Here is a 22,902-nt window from a genome sequence, read left to right as displayed (position 1 = left end):
CTGTAAAATCAAAAGCATTTCTCAGATACAGTAGGGTACAGGCATTGGGTAAATATACCCATTCCAAAGGGGAGAAATTGGCCAAAACAAAAGGGCCACAGGTGCCATGCAAGTTAAAGCTCCAGTAAGGCAGTCATTAAACTTTAAGTTCCATAACGATCTCCTTTGACTCCATGTCTTACATCCAGGTCACATGATGCAAGAGGTGTGCTCCCACAGCCTTGGGCAGCTCTGCCCCTCTGGCATTGTAGGGTACAGCCCCACTCCCAGCTGCTTTCATGAGCTAGCATTGAGTGTCTGTGGTTTTTCCAGGCTCACAGTGCAAGCTGTCAGTGGATCTACCATTCTCGGGTTTGGAGGACTATTGCCCTCTTCTCACAGCTCCATTAGGCAGTGCTCTATAGCTGTTCTCCATGAGAGAGCTCTGCCCCAGCAGCAAACTTTTGCCTGGACATCCAGGTGTCTCAAACATCCCCTGAAATCTAGGCAGATATTTCTAAACCTCAATTCTTGACTTCAGTGCACTTCTGTGCACCACAGGCCCAACACTACATGTAAGCCACCAAGGTTTGGGGCTTGCACCCCCTGAAACAAAGGCTTGAGCTGTACGTTGGTCCCCTTTAGCCAGGGCTGGAGCTGAAGCAGCTGTGATGCAGGGCACCATATCATGAGGCTTCGTAGAGCAGTGGGGCCCTGGGCCCCACCCACAAAACCATTTTTTGCTCCTAGGCCTCCAGGCCTGTGATAGGATGGGCTGCTGTGAAGGTCTCCTGCGTGCCCTGGAGACATTTTCCCCATTGTCTTGATGATCAACATTTGGTCCCTCATTACTTACGCAAATTTCTGCAGCTGGCTTGAATTTCTCCCAAGAAAATTGGTTTTTCTTTTATCACATTGTCATCCTTCAGATTTTTCAAACTTTTGTGCTCTGCTTCCTCTGGAATGCTTTACAACTTGGAAATTTCTTCCACCAGATACCCTAAATCATCTCTATAATATTCACAGTTCCACAGATCTCTAGTGCAGGAGCAAATGCTGCCAGTCACTTTTCATAGCAAGAGTGATCTTTACTCCAGTTCCCAACAGGGTCCTTATCAACATCTGAAACCACCTCAACCTGGACCTTATTTTTCATATGACTATCAGCATTTTGATCAAAGCCATTCAACAAGTCTCTAGGAAGTTCTAAACTTTCCCACCTTTTTCTGTCTTCTTCTGAGCCCTCCAAACTGTTCCAACTTCTGCGTGTTACCCAGTTCCAAACTTGCTTCCACATTTTTGGGCATCTTTACAGCAGCACCACACTCTACTGGTATCAGTTTGTATATTTTTGTTCATTTATTTATTTTTTGAGTTAGAGTTTTGCTCTTGTTGCCCAGGCTGAAGTGCAGTGATGCGATCCTGGCTCACTGCAACCTCCGTCTCCTGGGTTCAAGCAATTCTCCTACCTCAGCCTCCCAAGTAGCTGGGATTACAAGCATGAGCCACCACACCCAGCTAATTTTTGTATTTGTAGTAGAGATGGGTTTTCTCACTCTTGGTCAGGCTGGTCTCAAACTCCCAACCTCAGGTGATCTGCCTGCCTCGGCCTGCCAAAGTGCTGAGATTACAGGCATAAGCCACTGCGCCTGGGCTACTGTATTAATCTCTTTTCATGCTGCTAATAATGACATACCCCAAACTGGGTAATTTATAAAGGAAACATGTTTAATTGACTCACAGTTCCACATGGCTCCGGAGGCCTGTCATGGTGGAAGGCAAATGAAGAGCAAAGTCATATCTTACATGGCGGCAGGCAAGAGCTTGTGCAGGGGACCTCCTATTTACAAAACCATCCGATCTCATGAGACTTATTCACTACCATGAGAACAGTATGGGGGGAACCACCCCCATGATTCAATTACCTCCACCTGGCCCTATCTTTGACATGTGGGGATTATTATAATTCAAGGTGAGATTTGGGTGGGGACACAGCTAGTCCATATCAATCTGAATTTTAAAATAATATTTTTTTTTAACATCTCTGCATGTTTTTCAGTGCCAGATCTGATTACCTGTTATAAGTATAGTCATGGCTTCTCATTTGGAAAGTCTTTTTACATTGCTGTAAACATTTCATCGGAATTATCTTAAAACAATTAGATTCATAGTTATGAAGTATGAAAGAGAGTTTAATAATGCTGATTGAAAACAAATTGCATATTTTTATGTGTTTAATTCAAAAATAGCTCATTAATGAATAAAATTTAAACACAGAAAATGAGGAAGAACAGAAGTAAAATTAATTCCACTACTCAGAAATAACCACTTTTGCAGTTTCTGTGGGGGGTGTGTGTGTATTTAGCACCAAAGTGGTCCATAATTAACTTATAGTATTGCGGCGTCTTTTTTCTCTTGATAATATATAATATCCCCTTAATAATATATCCTGAACATTTTCTTCATTAGGAAATATTTTTTCTAAACATAGTTTTAATTGGTGAATGGGATTTCTTTACATGGGTTCAGTGCTATTTATTTGTTCTATCCTCTTTTATTATGTATTAACATTTTTGTTTTTCACAATTTAAGAAAAACAGTGTGTTTGATAAATGTTTTTTCTGTGCAACTTTGTATAATCTGTAACTGTCCATAGAACAAATTTCTAAGAAATTTCTAGATTAAAAGATGTGCATATTTTAATACATATTATAAATTTTTCTCTAGAAAGTTTATGTTGATTTATACATTCACTAGGTATCTCTTTCCATCATCAAAAATTAGTACCCTCAAATTAAGATACTTAAAATGAATTTATTGAGAGATTGTAATTACAAGATGGTGCCTTTGAGGGGAAATGAAAGAGATAATGGAATAAATTATGGGTATTAGTTACAGACCTATTACCACCCCTAGTTAAGGGAATAAGTGGTTACCAGGAGATGGATAAGAGAGGCAAGTAGAGAGCACTATCTTGAGAAGCACAGTGACCTTTGATCAAGGGACACAACCAAGCCAATATACTAGGGGAATGAATACTGTGACCTCACTCTCCCCATTGTCTGTACCCATTTTAAAGCCAGAAGATTGAAAGTCCCTCTTGACACAGTCTAAACAAGTTGCCACCTAGGACAGAAAGCAAGGTGGAGACCAGTGGAGAGTGAGTCTGGAAGGGCAAACAGAAGATAACCAGAATACTTACCTACTTTTTGTATTTCTATGACTGTAAATACTTCTTTGTATTTCTGTGATTATTAATGAGGTAAAACATTTTTATTACCTATTTATGTTTCTTCTTTTGTCAAGTATATGTTTTTATCGCCCCTTCTTTTTTTTAAGCAGGATTTTATTTGTTACAAGAACTCTGTTTATATTAAGGACATCTTAAATTTGTTTTATTCACATACTACTCTTCTTTAAGAATTCATCTTTGCTATACACATAAATGTTTCAAGTCATCAATACTTTTTCTTGTTCTTTTGTGATTTCATTTCTTTGTACTTAAGAAGTGCTTTATCTAGCTGTAAGCCATTATCCTCAGCAAACTAACGCAGGAACAGAAAACCAAACACCGCATGTTCACTTGTAAGTGGGAACTAAACAATGAAAACACATGGGCACAGGGAGAGGAACAACACACACTGGGGCCTGCCCAGGGTATGGAGAGAGGGAGAGCATCAGCATAAAGAGCTAATGCATGCAGGGATTAATACCTAGGCGATGGATCAATAGGTGCAGCAAACCACCATGGCACATGTTTCCTATGTAACAAACCTGCATGTCCTGCACATGTATCCCAGAAATTGAAATAAAATAAGTGCTTAGTCTATATAAATCATTTTTCTGTCTTATGTAAGATAGAAACACAGTTTTGCTTTCTTCTAGTTAACAAGTTATCCCACTACTATATTCTAAATAATAAAGAATAAAAGAATAGAATGATGCCATTTCCAATCACCCAGTGATTTGACATGACATCCTTTTCTTTTCCAAATATTTATGTGTATTTGAGTCTGCTTCTGTGCATTCCATTATATCCAATTAATCTTTTAGTCTTTCCTGATGCAATATCATACAGTATTAACTTTGTACGGTTTTAATATATGACATTGTGTTTTATTTTCTAATATTTTCTTGGCATTTTTGTCTATTTAGTTTGTCAAATAAACTTCAAATTTTAAGTTTCAAAATAAAAAAAGATTCATTTTAGGATTTTGATTGCACTTATTATATATATATATATATATATATATATAACCCTAAGGAAAAACAAAGTTCTTATAATATTGATGCTAGAAATTAGATGCTAGAAAGCATCTAATATCCCCCTCCTCATTTTTTCAAATGTCTTGCATGAAACTATTTCATTTTCTTTAAATATAAGCTTAATTCTAGGTAGTTTATTTTGGATGAATATTTTGATATAATGAATGTAAGCTTTTGCCTATTATATGTTCTGACTACTGCTGCTATATAGAAAAGCTAATCATTTTGTTATGTGTATGTTGTAACTAAACCCTAATGAAATTCTTTGCAGTTTTACTGGATTTTCCTTGGATTATTCTGGGTTTTCTAAGACTATATACATCGTGATTTCATTAACTCTGCTTCTAGTGATTCATTGATAAGTAGAATGTCAAATATTTAAGATAAAGAATAGCTGTCTCAAAAAACGTTTCATTATTCTAATTAAGTTTTCTTCTGATATGCGTCTACAATGGGGTTTTCTTTTTCTAAAATTGGGAGTCGATGTGAATTTGTATCACATCTGACCTTATGTAACTTATAGTGGTGATTACATATTGGTATCCTTTGACCAATTAAGTTGATGAACTATATTTAAAATTTTCCTAATATTGAATCATCTTTCATTCCTGAAATATATCCTAAGTCATTTTTATGGAAGTATTAAAAACCACATTGCATTCAGCCTTTACAGTTTTTAGAGCCTTAAAATCTGTTTTTCTAAGGAATATTGGGGAGGTGTGCATGTACGTGTGTGTGTATAGTGCTATCCTTGTCAGATTTAAATATTAGCTTAAGGCAGCTTCATAAATAAAATGGCCTGGGGCACTTTTCAATATTTTTTTGCCTTTGAGCAGTTATTATATCATTGAGAATTCCCTATACTTTGAAAAGGAGATAGAATTGTTTGGAAGAAAATTGTGCTTGTCACCTTTCTTCAACGTAATCATTTGAAAACTTTAAAATTTTAGCTATATTTAAAAAGGCCTATTAAGGTTTTCTATGAGTTTTGAACACATACACACACACACACACACACAAACGTGAACACACACATGCACACACCTCAGTTTATTCAGGTGTACTTAGGCGTATGAACATATAGATTTTCTGAGGGTTTCTACTCTTTGGGGAATATTTGGATCAATATTTTTTAATGTATTACTATAGAATTGTACAGAGTATTGTAATATTTTTTAAATATTTCTGTATGCTTATATATGTTCTCATAATATGACTGAAAATGAGAAAGGAAAAGAATATAAAAACACAGTTTTTCTGATTTGTAATTTCTCTCCCTCTCACACACACATGCATGCTCACAGTCCATTTACAGATTTTTGAACTTTGTTTTTTGTTTTCCCCAAAATGTCAACTCTAATATTTGTCTGTTTTTCCCTTCATTGATATATTTATTATCATTAAATTATGTTGCCTATTTTCCTAAAGATAGTTTGGGATATTTTGTTTATTTTTGGCCTTCTTTATATTCACATAACTTCTTTTTTTTTTTTTTTTTTTGAGACGGAGTCTTGCTCTGTCACCAGGCTGGAGGGCAGTAGCACAATCTCAGCTCACTGCAATATCTGCCTCCTGGGTTCCAGCAATTCTCCTGCCTTAGTCTCCCGAGTAGCTGGGATTATAGGCACGTGTCACCACACCCAGCTAATTTTTGTATTTTTAGTAGAGATGAGATTCACCATGTTGACCAGTGTGGTCTCGATCTCCTGACCTTGTGATCTGTCCACCTTGGCCTCCCAAAGTGCTGGGAATACAGGCATGAGCCACCATGCCCATCCAACTTCTTTCACTTAGAGCACAGTTTTGAAAGCTTTATATGGTAGCAACTGTCATCTCTAATTTTTCAGTTGAGGAAACAAAAGATGACTTTGTTGACAAATTACTGAGGCAGATGTACATTTTAGTGTTCTTTATTAACCATCATGGTGCTCAGATGCCAGAGAGCGTGTGATGACTTGGCATCCCTGAAGAGTTTGTCTGATAATCCAGACATAAGAATTGATTCTGCTCTGCAGAATCATTTAATCATATGTTTTATTCACTCATTCATTCATTTTTCAAATATCCATTGAGTTTTTTTGTGCCAGACCTTGTGCTAACTTTTGGAGATACAAATATGAAAACACATGGAACCTCCATTCAAGGAGACTTATTGTAAGTCAAGTGGAGAAATAGATAATATCTCACAAACAGTAATTACTGTAATAGAGGTATGTCCACACTGTTTTGGTAACATACACATACCTCATAGCACAAAGTTACTCATGAAAAGTAGATGATTTGGAAATACTATTTTATTCCGATATAATCAGTATATATAGCTTAATACTTTCTGTGTGTCAGATAATACACTGTGTCCTGAGGAAAACAAGGTATAAAAATAATTTTTCTCATGCGTGAGAAGCCTTTAGTCTAGTGGGAAATGACCCATCTCATTATAATAAAGATGTATACCAGATACCTGTGAGACATAGAAGAGAAACTTAGGAGTTAAAAAGAAAGGCTTTCTTCACAGAGAAAGTAGTGTTTGAACTGAGATTTGAAAGGCAAGCAGGGATTTATTAGATGGACAGGTTGTGGCTTTCTAAGCAGAAGGAACAACATGTGCAAAGGCACAGTGGCATGAAAAGGCAAATACTGTGCTAATGCTAAAGCATAAGGGGCAAGATGGTGAGGGGTGAGAAAAGAGGTAAAAGATAAAAATTTATAGAGCACATATCTTATCAGACACCATTCTAAATACTTTATATAGATTTACTCCATAAGTCTTTATCATTGCTTTGTGTTGGAAATATTTCAAATCTAGTTCTTTTGAAATACACTATAAATTATTGTTAACTATAGTCACTCTACTGTGCTATTGAATACTAGAACTTATTCCTTCTGTCTAACTGTATTTCCATATTCATTAACCAGTCTCTCTTCATCCCCATCTCCCACACCACCACCACCTCCACCCCACCACTCTCCCACTATGTCCCGAACCCACCTTGTCCACCTTTCCCAGCAACTACTGTTCTGCTCTCTACTTCCATCAGATCAACTTACTTAGTTTCCATGTACGATTGAGAACATGGAATATTTGCCTTTCTGTGCCTGGCTTATTTCACTTAACATGATGACCTCCAATGCCATCCATTTTGCTGCAAATGATAGGATTTCATTCTTTTATTTTTTTTAATTTTATTTTTTTGAGATGGAGTTTCGATCTGTCACCCAGGCTAGAGTGCAGTGGCACAATAAAATAATGGGATTACAGGCATGAACCACTGCACCCGGCCGGATTTCATTCTTTTTTAATGGCTGAATAGTAATTCATTGTGTATATTAATAAATATACATTTTCTTTATTCATCCATTGATAGACATTTAGGTTCTGTATCTTGGCTATTGTGAATAGTGCTGTAATGAACATGGGAGTGCATATTTCTTTGATATCCTCATTTCCTTTCTTTTGGGTATATGCCTAGCAGTGGGATTGCTGGCTGGATCATATAGTGCAACTGTTTTTAGTTTTTTGAGGAATCTCCATACTGTTTTCCAAAGTGGCTATACTAATTTACATTCCCACCAACATAGTACCAGCATTCTCCTTTCTCCACATCCTTGCTAACATCCATGTTTTTTGTCTTTTTGATAACAGCAATTTTAACCCAGGAGAGATGATACCACATTGTGGTTTTGATTTACATTTCTCTGTTGATTAGTGGTGTTGACCTTTTTTTTTTCCATGTACCTTTTGGCCATTTGCATATTTTTTCTTGAGAAATGTTTATTCAGATCATTTGCCCATTCGTAAATCAGATTATTTTATTATTGCTATTGAGTTCCTTATATATTCTGGTTATTAATCCCTTGTCTGGTGGAGAGTTTGCACATATTTTCTCCCATTCTGTAAGTTGTCTCTTTACTGAGATGTTTTCTTTGCTGTGAAGAAGCTTTTTAGAATGATGTAATTCTATGTCTAGTTATGCTTCTGTTGCCTGTGCTTTTGAGGTCTTATCCAAACAATCATTTCCCAGACCAATGTCCTGAAGCATTTCCACAATGTTTTCTTCTAGTAGCTTTATAGTTTCAGGTCTTATATTTAAGTCTTTAATTCATCTTTATCTGATTTTTGCATGTAGTAAGAGGGGTCTAGTTTCATTTTTCAGTATATAGATATTCAGTCTTTCTAGTACCATTTATTGAAAAGACTGTCCCTTCCCCTACTGAAAGTTCTTGGCAGCTTTGTCAAGAATCAGTTGGCTGTAAATACATGGATTTATTTCTGGGTGGACATCTAAGCTTAACATGCAGTGTATCTAAAGGCTTTTGGGCAGAAATGATAAATTGATGGACATTTCCAGTGTTGGTTTATAATTATCCTAAATCTTGTCCATTACCCATAAACAAAGTCTCATGAATTTGAAACCCCCATTCACACAAGGAAAATGTGATATAGACACACAATATCTATAATACTAAATAAGACAAAAGTTGTGCAGTTTTACTTTTATGCCTCTAAGTGGAAATTTTAAATGAATAGTAAATTTGCTTATAAAACTATGAAAAACTAAATTCTGTATTTTTCATATTGTAATTATTTTCTTCATAAAGCAAAGTAGTATAATTTGTTCTAAATTTAATTTACTAATCTCCTAAAATTAATTTGCAGAAGAACTTGTATACATTAAAGTTCTTTACACATACACATTCATGGAAGTTTAGAACGTTTAAATTTGTCAGCAGTTCCTCTCTTTCTCTTCATATAGCAATACTCTTTCCTTTGAAAAACTCCTCCCATATGATGCATTTGATTGGAACCAATGCCGAGGTCAAATCTTTATTTAAATCAGTCAGTTCTTCATAGAAAATACTTTGGACAAATCCTCTTCTTCATTAGTCAGGGCACTCTTTTCACTCAGATGAAACTTCAGTTTGAAATGCCACATTCATCACAAAATGACTAAAAGTGGAACTAGATTAATCAAAAAGTTCTTTATTTTATCTTCATAAATGTATGACTTCATGTGAAGACTGGAAAAAATACCTGTAGTGATTGCAATCTAATGAAAAAGGAGATGGAAGCATTGATTGTATGGCTTGCTGATTTCAAAACTCTTTAATCTTTCTGAAGCACTTTTAATTTCAGGATGTTTAAGTAGCTTTAATTCTTATTATTAAAAAATTAAGATGCTTAATGCCTATTTTTTATTGAAAGCCATAACCCCATAAAGCTTAGCAATTTCCATTTCTATTTGAAAGTTAATGAAATGAGAGAACAAGCACTTTACCACTGAATAATTCAGAGTACAACTGAGGAGACCCACGGGGTGAGAGCTGACATCAAACTCCAATTGAAAACCATTTTTTAAAAATAAATCTGTCTGGTAAATGATTTGTATGGTTTATTTTTTCTTACCTAGAAATTCTAAAATGGACATTCTAAGTGTAGAATTCCACAATGCAACTGAGAAAATGAGTAAATGAGATAATTATTAGACTATTTTGATAACTTATGAAACATATAAATGAAAACTTTTTTGACTCCTTATATTTTAAACACTTGAATTTTTTAAGTGTTTAAATTCTCAAGTCATGTCATGTAAGATTTCAAGAGATCACTAGTGCTCAATAAATTTGTGTTGAATTTAGTTGTGTTGTATTGCATTGCCTATTATGGGGGAAGGCTCATCCTTCTTTCTGCTAAGAAACAGAGAATAATTGTAAACAGCCCTTAGTCTGAATCATCTTTATGCCATGTCATAGACACAAACCAGTGGATGGGTTTGATAGCCTGGAGTCTTGAGTTTACCTCCTTCACAGTTGAGACACATTGTTAGTTTGGTTTACTATTTAAGAAATCATTAGGATGCTCTTTATTCATCTCTGAGAATCAAGTTTCCACTCAACCATTTATATATAACATAAATTATATTATAAAAGTCCAATACATGTATTAGAACCAGTTTCTTTAATTACTATATATGCCTAATTACAGTACAATTTCTCATATTACCTGAGTTAAAATTAATGCATTTCAAAACAACAGTAATTTATATTTAAAGAAAAGTGAAATGTACTTAAAAGAGCTGTTTTTTCTAAAGACACAGCACTCTCATAAAGAAAACTTTGCCTCATCTCTTTCTACATGTTTGAGTCAGTCAAAACATGTAGTCAAAACATGAGCAGTCAGTCAAAACAATAATGCTTTCCTATAGGTGTAAATAATAAAGAAGTAAACCTCAATAGTAAAGAATCAGTTACGCTAGCGGTCCCCAGCCATTTTGGCACCAGGGACTGTTTTCCTGGAAGACAGTGTTTCCATGGACTGGGTTTGGGGTTGGGGGGATGGTTTCAGGATGAATCAAGCACATTACATTTATCATGCACTTTATTTATATTATTATTACATTGTAATATAAAATGAAATAATTATACAACTTACCATAAGGTAGAATCAGTGGGAGCCCTGAGCTTGTTTTACTGCAACTAGATGGTCCTATCTGGAGGTGATGGGAGACAGTGACAGATCATCAAGCATTAGACTCTCATAAAGAGCATGCAACCTAGACCCCTCACATATGCAGTTCACAACAGCGTTTGTACTCCTATGAAAATCTAATTCCACCACTGATCTGACAGGATGCAGAGCTCAGACGGTAATGGAGCAATGGGGAGCAACTGTAAATACAGATGCAACTTTGCTGACTCGCTTGCCGCTCACTTCCTGCTGTGTAGCCCAGTCTCTAACAGGCCATGGACCAGTACCAGTCCATGGCCTGGGGGCTGGAAACCACTGAATTACACAATAGACTGAAAATTAGATAGTTTCCTCTTCTCTTATATGCTGTATTCTTTGGTATCAAGATATTCTATTACTGGGGATAATCTGTTTTTCTATGATATTCTCAATATTTTTTTGTTTGTACATTTTTTTTTCAGTCAAGAGAATCCATCCCATTAAATGACCTAAAGTCAGAAGTATCACCACGGATTTCAGCAGAGGACCTGATTGACTTGTGTGAGCTGACAATGACAGGCCACTTCAAAACACCCACCAAGAAAACAAAGTCCAGTAAACCAAAGCTCCTGGTGGTTGACATCCGGAACAGTGAAGAGTATCCTTTGCATATGCTGTTTTAAAGGGTGGTACTGCTTATTTATATTGCATCCTTTCATTTAAATGGTGCGTGGTTAAAAAAAAAAATTCTGGGATTCTTCTGAATTCAAGTAGTTAAATTACTCTCAAACTGGATGTCAGAATGGTCTTACATAAGGTTTTATAAGATAACATTACATGCCAGAGACCTTATGATATTTTCCAAACACCACTAGAATATTAGAATATTTTCTTGCTTATTGTGTTTCTCTCGTGTATATTGCTATTCTTGAAGGCATTTGAATCCTTCATACTATAGATAGGAATTGTGGCAAAGATGAAGAGTAAGTATACACCTGTTCTACCTCATAGCCTAGAGAAAAAGTTTGCTACATCTCAACATTGACCTTGTGTTCATTATAATTTTCAAAACACTGGCTTATATAGAACATGTATTTTTACTAACTGCAAAGTGTTATTTGCAAAGATTTTACTATTGAACATACTGTAACATCCAGTGGGTTTCATTGGCATTGGAGTATGAACAGTTACAAAAAGTAACAGCTCAGTCTCCTCTTCTTTTATTTTCATTCTCTTCAGATTCTTTGATTGTGTATTTTCTAGAATCTAGATAAATGATTTTCACTTTGTTTAAAAACAGAGCAAGTCTTAAAATCTTTCTTAGAAACTCAATATATAAAATATAAATGAATTTTATTATAACTAATTTGCTTCATAAGTTCAAATTTATAGCATTTACTAACTATAAATGCTATAAAGGAGGGTTAGCAGGTTAATGGTTTCTTATATGCTAAAATTGGCATATACAGGGTATCCTGTGTCCAAAATGTTTGTGACAGTATTTCAGGTTTCATATTTTTTAGGATTTTGGAATATTTCCATTATATATATACTTACCAGTTCAGAATATCTAATCCAAAAGCCTCTAATGAGCATTTCCTTTGAGCCTGATGTTGTTACTCAAAAAGTTTGATTTTGGAGCATTTCAGATTTTATAGTTTTGGATTAAGGCTACTCAATCAGCAATAAGTTTTCATGTTCATATTTTCAATTCCAATTTTTGAAATGAGATTCGAATTATAATTTACAGACTTTATTAAGTAATTCATAAAATCTTTGGTTTCTGAAAGTACAATTTGAGAGCCCACAATTTCAAAGATATATTCTCATCATTTTGTGAAAAGTTGCTACTTTCTATTTTTCTGAGTTTGGAGATAGTGTAAATGTTGATCTCCCTGGTTGTTAGGGTTTCAGCAATACTGGAAATTCTTTGCAGAGTGGATGAGTGGACTCCCAAAAGAGGCATTAAATTCTATTTAACTGATCAAGAACCCATAGTCTAGAAGTTCTTCTGACTTTATACTTCAAGAGTTTAGAATCTGTTTAATGTTTTTAACTTTTTAATTTGTATTTCTTTTGTTCGAGTCTTTATTCATAGCCATTCTCCCATAAAACCATACAAAATAGCATTATAATATCCTATTTTAATCTTAAAGATAATTCTCCCATTCTGTAGGTTGTCTGTTGCCAGGTCTGACCTGCAGACCCTGGCCAAATGACTGATGTAAGAATGCACTCAGACATGGGTGTCCAGTGAAAAAGAGGGCTAGGGGACCTGGCCACTTACAGACCCCGAGGAGGGTGCTATAAAGAGTCAGCAGCTGTGGCCCTGACAAGTTGGTGCTGTAGGCATTTATTTAGTACAGATTTAATAACAAAGGCTTTGAGTCAACACACTTTTGCATAATTAACATGGTTACTCTGCCCAGAGATAGCAGTCATGTGTGTGGATGATTAAAGGCCAGGTTCCGAGGCCTAAGTAAACTAACTTATCTAGATTAATTCATTTATATCTCTTTGTTATCTAACCTTTGCTCTCAGGCTCTGGATAAGAGGGTTTGGCTACCTTCAGCCGAATCCATTTCCGAAACTTTTGTAAAAGCTCCCTGCCTTCCGAGAAGGTTTGCATCTTTCTACAATTTTTCCCACCACCCTATCTTCTACATCTCCCCCTTTTCTGTTTTTAGCATCAGGTTTTGTTGATTGAAGAGTACAGATGTGTGTAGCAACGACTTTGTCAGGCATGGCGGGCACTGCTCGCATTCCAACTTTGCATCCTAGAATTAGTAAATAATAGAAGGCAAATATGAGCATAATTAGCAACATTCTTTTCCAATTAAGGAGTGACATGTAGTATTACTTGGCACCTTAGTCCAATGTGTGCTGTTATTGAGGAACCCCATTTGGGACATGTCAATCTCTCTTAGCTAAGCAGTTGTGTTGTTAGAAGCTGAGAAGGGGGTGTTTGTTTAAGTAATAGGGCTGAAGAAAGGTGTATCTAAGAGATGAGCCCAATAGAGAGTAGCAGGTGGGGGTTGCAGGTAAAGTGAAAGAGTTAAAAAAGTTAATAAAGCATAGGAAGGAACAAATTATCTGGAGTGAATGGTGTCTGTGTCCAGAGCAGATTTGCTCAGTCTTTTAATTTCTCTTCTTAAGAGTCCTGTCCAGGGCCTGTGTTGTCCCAGGAAGCCACATTGTCTGGGGCTGTAGGTCCTGTAGGGTCATTTTCTTTATTTCTGGTACTGGGTTGTGTCCTAGCCATGCTATGGTAAGGTTTCATATGTCGTGCTGGAATCCAAAGAGGACCTGAGGGGGTATGAACACAAACATATCCTCTCCCCCATGTTAACAATTCATTTGGACCACACCATACATTACTGTTTACATCTTTCCATAAAACTGCAGATTTTATGTCTTGAGAGGTTTTTGCAAAGTGCTTTTCTACAGCTGATTGAAATTTATCATCTAAATTTTTAAAATTAAGGGTAAATAAGGCTTGTGCTAATAGTGTTGCAGGGTCCTTACTCATATTCCCCCTTTTTTGTTTTCTGAGCATATTTTTAAGGGCAGAGGGGGTACGTTCTACTATGGCCTCTTCTTGGAGGTTATATGGGATGCCTGTGGAATATTGGATAGTCCACTGTGACAAAATTGTTGAAATTGTGAGCTGGCATAAGCCAGACCATTATCAGTTTTAATTTTTGTAGGCTGCCCCATAAATGCAAAAGTTAAAAGAAGATGTTTAATGACATATCGGGTGGACTCTCCAGGAAAGGCATGAGCACTAATTGAGAATAGTTTTTAATGGATACATGTACCTATCTTAGTTTTTCAAATTCAGGCACATGTGTAACACATCTGTTTGCCATAACTGATGAGGTTCTAGTCCTCTAGGGTTAACACCTGTAGAAGGAGGGACATACCTGTGAGCCGGCAATCTGGGCATTGCTGGGTAATTTGTTTAGCTAGTCTCTGGGTAAGTTGAAATTGCTTCAATAAGTTTCTCCAGTTTGGGTGAAAAAATTGATGCAATTGGGTGGCGTGGTCAAGCAGTGATGTTCTAACTTGTAGATCTGCTTAATCATTGCCATAAGCCAGTGGGCCAGGCAGCGAGCTGTGGGCTCAAATTTGTGTGATAAAAATAGGATGTGTATATTGATCTAGCAAATGCTGAAGTCGGAGAAAAAGTGCATACAGGCTGGGCTCCAAGGTGGACTTAATGAGGGCTGTCTCAAGTTTCTGCAATAAACAGAGTAAGCAGACTCACTAACAATATTGATGAGCTGAACGGAAAAAGTTTCCAAGGCCAATAGTAAGGCTCCAACTTCAGCTCTCTGAGTGCTAGTAAATCCAGAACAAGTGAGGGAATTATGTGGTCTCCACCAGACAGCCTCTTTTCCATGTTTACCAGAGCCATCAGTAAACAGTGTTAAAGCATTAGGTATGGAGGATTGAACTATTTTAGTAGGCAAAACCACAGAAGTACAAGATAAGAACTAAAGGAGTTTGTCAGCAGGAAGGGCATGCTCTATATGGCCTTTGTAATCAGAGAGTGCTATTTGCAGGTCCACAGATAAGGCAATACTGCCTTGAATTGCTTTTTACTTAAAGGAATCCTGATGATATCAGGGTCATAACATAGCAACTGATTGCATCGTCTGCAGCCTGAATAGATGACTTCACTGAATAACTGGATATAGGGAGAGAGTGTTTTAGTCCTGGTATGTGAACAAAAAACCCCTTCTAGGAAGCATAGCCCTGGGGTCATCTGTAGGGGAGTATTTAGTGGGAAAAACAAATAATTGAACTGAATACCATGGATCAATGCAATCTAGTTGTCTCTGAGAAATAGCTTGCTCTATCTCTTCAATTTCCCTTTCTGCTGCAGGAGTTAAATACCTGGGAGAGTATAGGGCAGCATTGCCTTTTAAGATAGAAAACAGATTCTGTAACTTATCAGTAGTTATGCCCAAGGTGGGGCAAAGCCAGTTAATATTGCCTAGTAATTTCTGATAATCATTTAAGGTATGTAAGTTGCTAGTATTTAATTTAACCTTTTGAGGTCTTACTGACTGGGAAGTTAGAATGTACCCAAGATATTTCGATATTTCCAAGGAGAAGACATCTGTACTTTTTCAGGTTCTATGATTAAACCTCTTAACTTTGTATTCTTTATGACAGAGGCATGTAACTTTAAAAATACTGGCTCTGTTGGGGCTGCTAGTAAAATATCATCCATAAAATGAATAATCCTGCAATTAGGAAATTATTTTCTACTGGGGAACAAAGCTTGATTTACATGATATTGACACATGATAGGACTGTTAAACATTCCCTGAGGAAGCACTTTCCAATGAAATCAGTGAGCTGGCCTTTCACTATTAAGAGCTGTTATTGTAAATGCAAATTTTTATCCGTCCTGTTCTGCAAGGGGAATAGTATAAGAGCAGTCTTTTAAGTCAATAATGATTGTAGGCCATTCTCAAGGAATTGCCACGTGTGGGGGCAGTGGGGGCCTGCTGAAGGGGCCCCATAGGTTGCAACTTAACATTAATAGCACATAAGTCATGCGAAAGTCTCCATTTACCAGACTTTTGGGGAATGATGAAAATGGGCAAATTCCAAAGACTGTTTGATGGTTCTGTATGGCTTTTAATTGTTCCTCAGCTAATTCATGGGCTCTTTGTAATTTCTCTCCCTTTAAAGGCAACTGTTCTACCCAAATAGGATTTTGAGAGAGCCACGTTAGGGGTAAGGGAGAAATAACAGTGGCCATTATTTGAAAGAGGTCTGCATAGTGACCTCAGTTAACCCTCTTGTAAATGGGCTACTGGCTCCGTTTTCTTTAAAGATTTTTCTTAGCTCTTTATAAGCATTAAAAGAAATGGGTTTATGTACCTGATTGCCTTGTCAATCTTGCATTACCAGCCAGGATAAGAGCTCCCCATCTAATGCCTCTTGCCTAAGACAAGGTCCCATAGCTATAGCATATCCCTTGTCTTTTTTCCAATTTATTGGAGGAGGGGGCTCAGGCAAAACCTCCGTTTTCTCTTTGTTATTTTTTCCCAGAAACAGCGGGGCTGAGGGAGATGGAGGCAGTAAGGTAGATGACAGTTCCTCCTCTCTTCCCTTTTTAGGCTCTTCTGTGTAGAGCAGGACCAGAGCCACCGTAACCAAAGCCCATAACATTAAAGATGTTATTGAGACCCATTGCTTTTGTGCATCATGTTGTTTAAGATTTCTATCCACTTGTTCCCAGAGCTCTACGTCTAGAGTACCTTCTTTCAGGAACCATGGGTTATGGGAAACAATAGTGTACACTAGGTCTCCTAACTGAGCCTGCAAAACCGAGGCTCTGCTAGCTTTAAGCAGCTGTTTCAATACTTTTATATACTGTTGGTGTTGAACTGATAACTGTTGTCTTATGATGAAACCCTAGCCTGAATGGTTCCCTCAAACTTGGAAATCCCAAGTGGGCACCAATGACTTACTGACTGTGCAGTCTTTTCACCTTCATTTTTGAGGGTTCTGTCACGATCCATTGCAGCATTCCTCATGTGGAGCACCACCTGCCAGGTCTGACCTGCAGACCCTGGCAGAATGACAGATTAAAGAATGCACTCAGACACAGGTATCCAGTGAAAGAGTGGGCTAGAGGACCAGACCACTGACAGAAAGAGTTGTAGCAGCCGCGGCCCTGACAAGCTGGTGCTGCAGGCATTTATTTAGTATAGATTTAATGACAAAGGCTTTGAGTCAACACACTTATGGGTAATTAATATGGTCGCCATCCCCTGCGAGAGCAGTCGTGCACACGGATGATTAAAGACCAGGTTCCAAGGCCTAAGTAAACTAACTTATCTAGATCAATTCCTTTATATCCACTTGTTATCTAACCTTCGCTCTCAGGCTCCGGATAAGAGGGTTTGGCTGCCTTCAGCCAAATGCTTTTCTGAAGCTTTTGTAAAACCTGGCCTTCCAAGAAGGTTTGTATCTTTCTACAATTTTTCCCATGACCCTGACTGATCTCCTACAGTCTGTTTACTCTGTTGATAGTTTCTTTTGCTCTGCAGAAGCTCTTAAGTTTAATTAGGTCCCATTTGTCAATTTTTGCTTTTGTTGTGATTGCTTTTGGTTTCTTTGTCCTGAAATCTAAGCCCATTCCTAGGTTTAGGATGGTATTGCCTAGGTTGTCTTCCAGAGTTTTTATAGTTTGGGGTTTTACATTAAAGTCTTTTAACCCACCTTGAGTAGATTTTTGTATATGGTATAAGGAAGAGTTCCATCTTCTGCATACGGCTAGTCAGTTATCCCAGCACTATTTATTTAATAGGGAGTCTTTTTCCCATTTCTTGTTTTTTATCAGCTTTGTCAAAGATCAGATGGTCTTAGATGTGTGGCCTTATTTCTAGGCTCTCTAGTCTGTTCCATTAGTCTATGTGCCTGTTTCTTTACCAGTGCCATGCTGTTTTGGTTACTGTAGCCTTGCAGTATAGTTTGAAGTTGGGTAGCATGATGTCTCCAGCTTTGTTCTTTTTGCTTAGCATTGTCTTGGATATTCAGGCCCTTTTTTGGTTCCATATGAATTTTAAAATAGTTTTTTCTTATTCTGTGAATATTGTCCTTGGTAGTTTGATAGGAATAGCATTGAAACTGTATATTGCTTTGGGCAGTACAGCCATTTTCATGATATTGATCCTTCCTATCCATAAGCATGGGATGTCTTTCCATTTGTTTGTGTCTTCTCTGATTTCTTTGAGTAGTGTTTTGTAATTCTCGTTTTAGAGGTCCTTCACTTCCCTGGTGTGCTGTACTCCTAGGGAGTGTGTGTTTTGGGGGGGGCAATTGTGAATGGGATTGCCTTTCTGATTTTGCTTTCAGGTTGGTTGTCATTGGTGTATAGGTGATTTTTGTACATTGATTTTGTATCCTGCAACCTCACTGAAGTTGTTTATCAGCTGAAGGAGCTTTTGGGTCAAGACTGCATGTTTTTCTAGATATAGAATCATGTCATCTACAGAGATAGTTTGACTTCTTCTCTTCCTATTTGAATGCACTTTATTTCTTTCTCTTGCCTCATTGTTCTGACTCGGTCTTTCAATAATGTTTTGCATAGAAGTGGTGAGAGAGGGCATTCTTGTCTTGTGCCAGTTTTCAAGGGGAATGCTTCCAGCTTGTGCCCATTCAGTATAATGTTGGCTGTGGTTTTGTCATAGATAGCTCTTATTATTTTGAAGTATATTCCTTTAATAGCTAGTTTATTGAGAGTTGTTAACGTGAATGGATGTTTAATTTTATCAAGTCTTTTCTGCATCTGTTGAGTTAATTATATGGTTTCTGTCTTTAGTTCTGCTTATGTAATGAATCACGTTTATTGATTTTTTGCATGTCGAGCCAATCTTGCATCCCAGGGATGAAGCCTACTCGATCATGGTGAAGTAGCTTTTTGATGTGCTGCTGGATTAGGTTTACAAATATTTCATTCAGGATTTTTGCATCGATGTTCATTCATCAAGGATGTTGGCCTGAAGTTTTATTTTTTTTATTGTGTCTCTGCCAGGCTTTGGTATGAAGTTGATGCTGGCCTCATAGAATGAGTTAGGTAGAAGTCCCTTCTTCTAAATTTTTTTTGGAATAGTTTCAGTAGGAATGGTACCAGCTCTTCCTTGTACATTTGGTAGAATTTGGTTTTGAATCCATCAGGTCCTGGGCTTTTTTTGGTTGGTAGGCTATTTATTACTGATTGAATTTCAAAGATCATTATTGGTCTGTTCAGGGAATCAGTTTCTTTCTGGCTCAGTCTTTGGAGGGTGTATATGTCCAGGAATTTATCCATCTCTTCTAGGTTTTCTAGTTTGCGTACATAGAGCATATGGTTATTTTTATTTCTGTGGGGTCAGTGGTTATATTTCATTAGTCATTTCTAATTGTGTTATTTGGATCTTCTTTCTTCTTAGTCTAACTAGTGGCCTATCTTATCAATTTTTTTCAAAAAACCAACTCCTGAATTTATTGCTCTTTTGAATGGTTTTTCATTTTTTGATTTCCTTCACTTCACCCCTGATTTTTTTTTAATTATTTCTCACATTTTATTAGCTTTGAGGTTGTTTTAGTCTCATTTTTCTAATTATTTCAGTTGTGAAGTTGGGTTGTTAATTTAACATCTTTCTAACTTTTTGATGTGGATATTTGGTGGTATGTATTTCCCTCTTAACATTGCCTTAACTGTGTCCCAGAGATTCTGGTATGTTGTATCTTTGTTCTCTTTATTTTAAAAGAACTTCTTGATTTCTGCCTTTTATTTTTTACCCAAAAGTCAATCAGGAGCATGTTGTTTAATTTCTATGTAATTGTATGGTTTTGAGTGATTTTTATTGTGTTGACTTCTATTTTCATTGTGCTGTGGTCTGAGAGAATGTTTGGAATGACTTCAGTTCTTATACATTTATTGAGGATTGTTTTATGTCTAGTTATGTGGTCGATTTTAGAGTATGTGCCATGTGGTGATGAGAAGAATGTATATTCTTTTGGTTTTGGGTGAAGACATCTGTAAAGTTATATCAGATTCATTTGGTCTAATGCTGAGTTTGGGTCCTGAATATCTTGTTAATTTTCTGCTTCAGTGATCTGTATAATACTGTCACTGTAGTGTTGAAGTCTTCCATTATGATTTTGTGGGAGTCGATGTCTCTTTGTAGGTCTCTAAGAACTTGCTTTATGAATCTGGGTGCTCCTGTATTGGGTTCATATGTATTTAGAATAGTTAGGTCTTGTTAAATTGAACCCTTTACCATTATATAATGCCCTTGTCTTTTTTTTTTTTGATCACTGTTGGTTTGAAATCTGTTTTATCTGAAATTAGGATTGCAACCCCTGCTTTTTTCTGTGTTTTATTTTCTTGGTAGATTTTTCTCCATCCCTTTATTTTGAGCTTATGAGTGTCATTATGTGTGAGATACGTCTCTTGAAGACAGCATATTATTGGGTCTTACTTTTTTATCCTGCTTGCCACTCTGTTCCTTTTAAGTGGGGTATTTGGACCATTTACATTCAAGATTCGTATTGATATGTGTGGATTGGTTTTTGTCATTGTGCTGTTAGCTGGTGGTTATGTTGGCCTGTTTGTGTGGTTGCTTTACAGTGACATTGGTCTGTGTTTAAGTGTGTTTTTGTATTCGCTGGTAGTGATCTTTCTATATTTAGTGCTCCTTTCAAGATCTCTTTCTTATAAGGCAGGTCTGGTAGTAATGAAGTCCCTTAATATTTGCTTATCTGAAAAGGATCTTATTTCTTCTTCACTTAGAGAGTTTAGTTTAGCTAGATATGAAATTCTTGGTTGAAGACTTTTTTCTTTCAGAATATTCAGTATAGTCCCCTAATCTCTTCTGGCTTGTAGGGTTTCAGCCGAGAGGTCTGCTGTTAGCCTGATGGGAATCCCTTTGCAGGTGACCTGCCCTTTCTCGCTAGATGCCTTTAACATTCTTTCTCTCATTTCAACCTTGGAAAATTTGACAGTTATGTGTCTTGGGTATGATCTTGTGTAGAATCTTGCAGGAGGTCTCTGTATTTCCTGAATTTGACTCTTGGCCTCTCTACAAGGTTAGGGAAGTTTTCATGGAAGAATCCTGAAATGCATTTTCCAAGTTGTTTGCTCTCTCCCCCTCTCTTTCAGGGATGCCAATGATTTATATATTCAGTTTCTTTACATAATTTCATACATTTTGGAGGCTTTGTTCATTACTTTTTATTCTTTTTATTATTATTATTTTAGTCTGACGTCTTATTTCAAAGAACCAGCTTTCAAATTGTGAGATTCTTTCATCAGCTTGGTTTATTCTGCTGTTAATACTGGTGATTGCATTGTAAAATTCTTGTGTTTTTCATCTCTGTCCAATTTGTTAAGTTCTTTTTTATACCAGCTATTTCATCCTTCAGCTACTGTATCACTTTATTGTGATTCTTAATTTTCTTGGATTGGGTTTTGCCATCCTCCTGAATTTCGATTATCTTTGTTCCTGTCCATATTCTGAATTCTATTTCTGTCATTCCAGCCAGTTCAGCATGATTAAGAATTCTTGTTGGAGAACTGGTGCAGCCATTTGGAAGACATATGACACCCTGGCCACTTTAGTTACTGGAGTTCTTGCATTGGTTCTTTCTCACCTCTGCATGTGGGTGTTCCTTTAACTGTGGTGTAGATTAAGTACAGTCAATAGACTTCTTTTCTGGATATTTTCACTGGGATGAGTATTTGTATAGGGTCTTTATTGGAAGCTGATTTCCTGTCTTTGGTTTTAGAGTGGAGTATGTTAGTGAGGTATTTTTTGTGTTGAAGCTTCGGGATTTATCCAGCAGCTGACACTTAGGCTTATTGGTCAGTTGGTAGACTTTTGTTCAGTAGTTTGGCTCCCTTGTGTTTCCTCAGAGTTGCAGCCATGTTCCCTCTCAGTGCTCTGAAAGTATGGGCTCCTCTCCCCCTTGAGTGCCCGCTATAGTTCATGACTTGGCACTCTGGACTGCCCACTGCAGCTCTGGGATAATCTCAGAGTTTATATTCCTTCCACAGCTTAGAGGCAGTAGAGGAAGAGATCTTAGTAGTGGTTGTGGCCAAGGGTCATTTTCTTGACTCCTGGGGGCTCCTCCCCAGAGAGATACAGGTCAGCAATCACTCAGCGAAGTCAGCCCAAAATGGAAGTTTGTTCTGTGGGCCCAAGCCAGGAGTTTCCTGACTGGTGATGAGCTTTGGGGAGTGTGTGGGACCTGTGGGAGATGGACTGGCCTCCTCTCCTTGGTTCAACTGCAGTTTGTTGGAGGTATGGATAAGGCACTTAAGGTCTTTGCTTCTTCATTAGTTCAAGGGTGGCAAGGGCAGTTCCACTGCAGAGACAATGGCAGAGAGGCTTTTATTTGCCCCTGGAGGCTCTGTACAGGGAGTTGCTGAGTTTGTACTGGCCCAATAGTTCTGGTGGGGGGTGGCTGGAACCTCAGGCCTGGAGGATCTGCCCAGTAAGGAGGTATGAGAACAGGAACCCATGTAATAGTCTGGCCACTTTTCTGTAGGGCTGCTGCAGTATGCTTGGGGCCCACTCTAGGCCCTAATCATCTCAGATTTTCCAGAACCTGGAGGTGTCACCAGTGAAGGCTGTGAAACAGCAAAGATGGCAGCCTGTTCCTCGCTCTGGGAGCTTTGTCCCAGGGAGGTGTGGACCTAT

At 37.3% G+C, this 22,902-nt stretch overlaps 1 protein-coding gene across 6 annotated transcripts in view; it reads left to right on the top strand.

The window, feature by feature from the left end:
* TBCK (TBC1 domain containing kinase) overlaps positions 1 to 22,902 on the top strand; it is a 241,420-nt gene that overhangs the window by 169,117 nt on the left and 49,401 nt on the right. For all 6 annotated transcript variants that reach the window (XR_012434998.1, XR_012434997.1, XM_074040263.1 and 3 more), the window contains one exon: positions 11,173 to 11,348. Coding sequence is in view for 4 of the 6 variants with exons in the window: in XM_074040263.1 (XP_073896364.1) it covers positions 11,173 to 11,348 (176 nt within the window). In the remaining 2 variants the exon portion in view is untranslated. The remainder of the gene's footprint in view (positions 1 to 11,172; positions 11,349 to 22,902) is intronic.

Source organism: Macaca fascicularis, chromosome 5 (genome assembly GCF_037993035.2).
Source record: "Macaca fascicularis isolate 582-1 chromosome 5, T2T-MFA8v1.1".
NCBI classification, from domain to species: Eukaryota; Metazoa; Chordata; class Mammalia; order Primates; family Cercopithecidae; genus Macaca; species Macaca fascicularis.
This window is presented reverse-complemented; position numbering and strand designations above follow the sequence as displayed.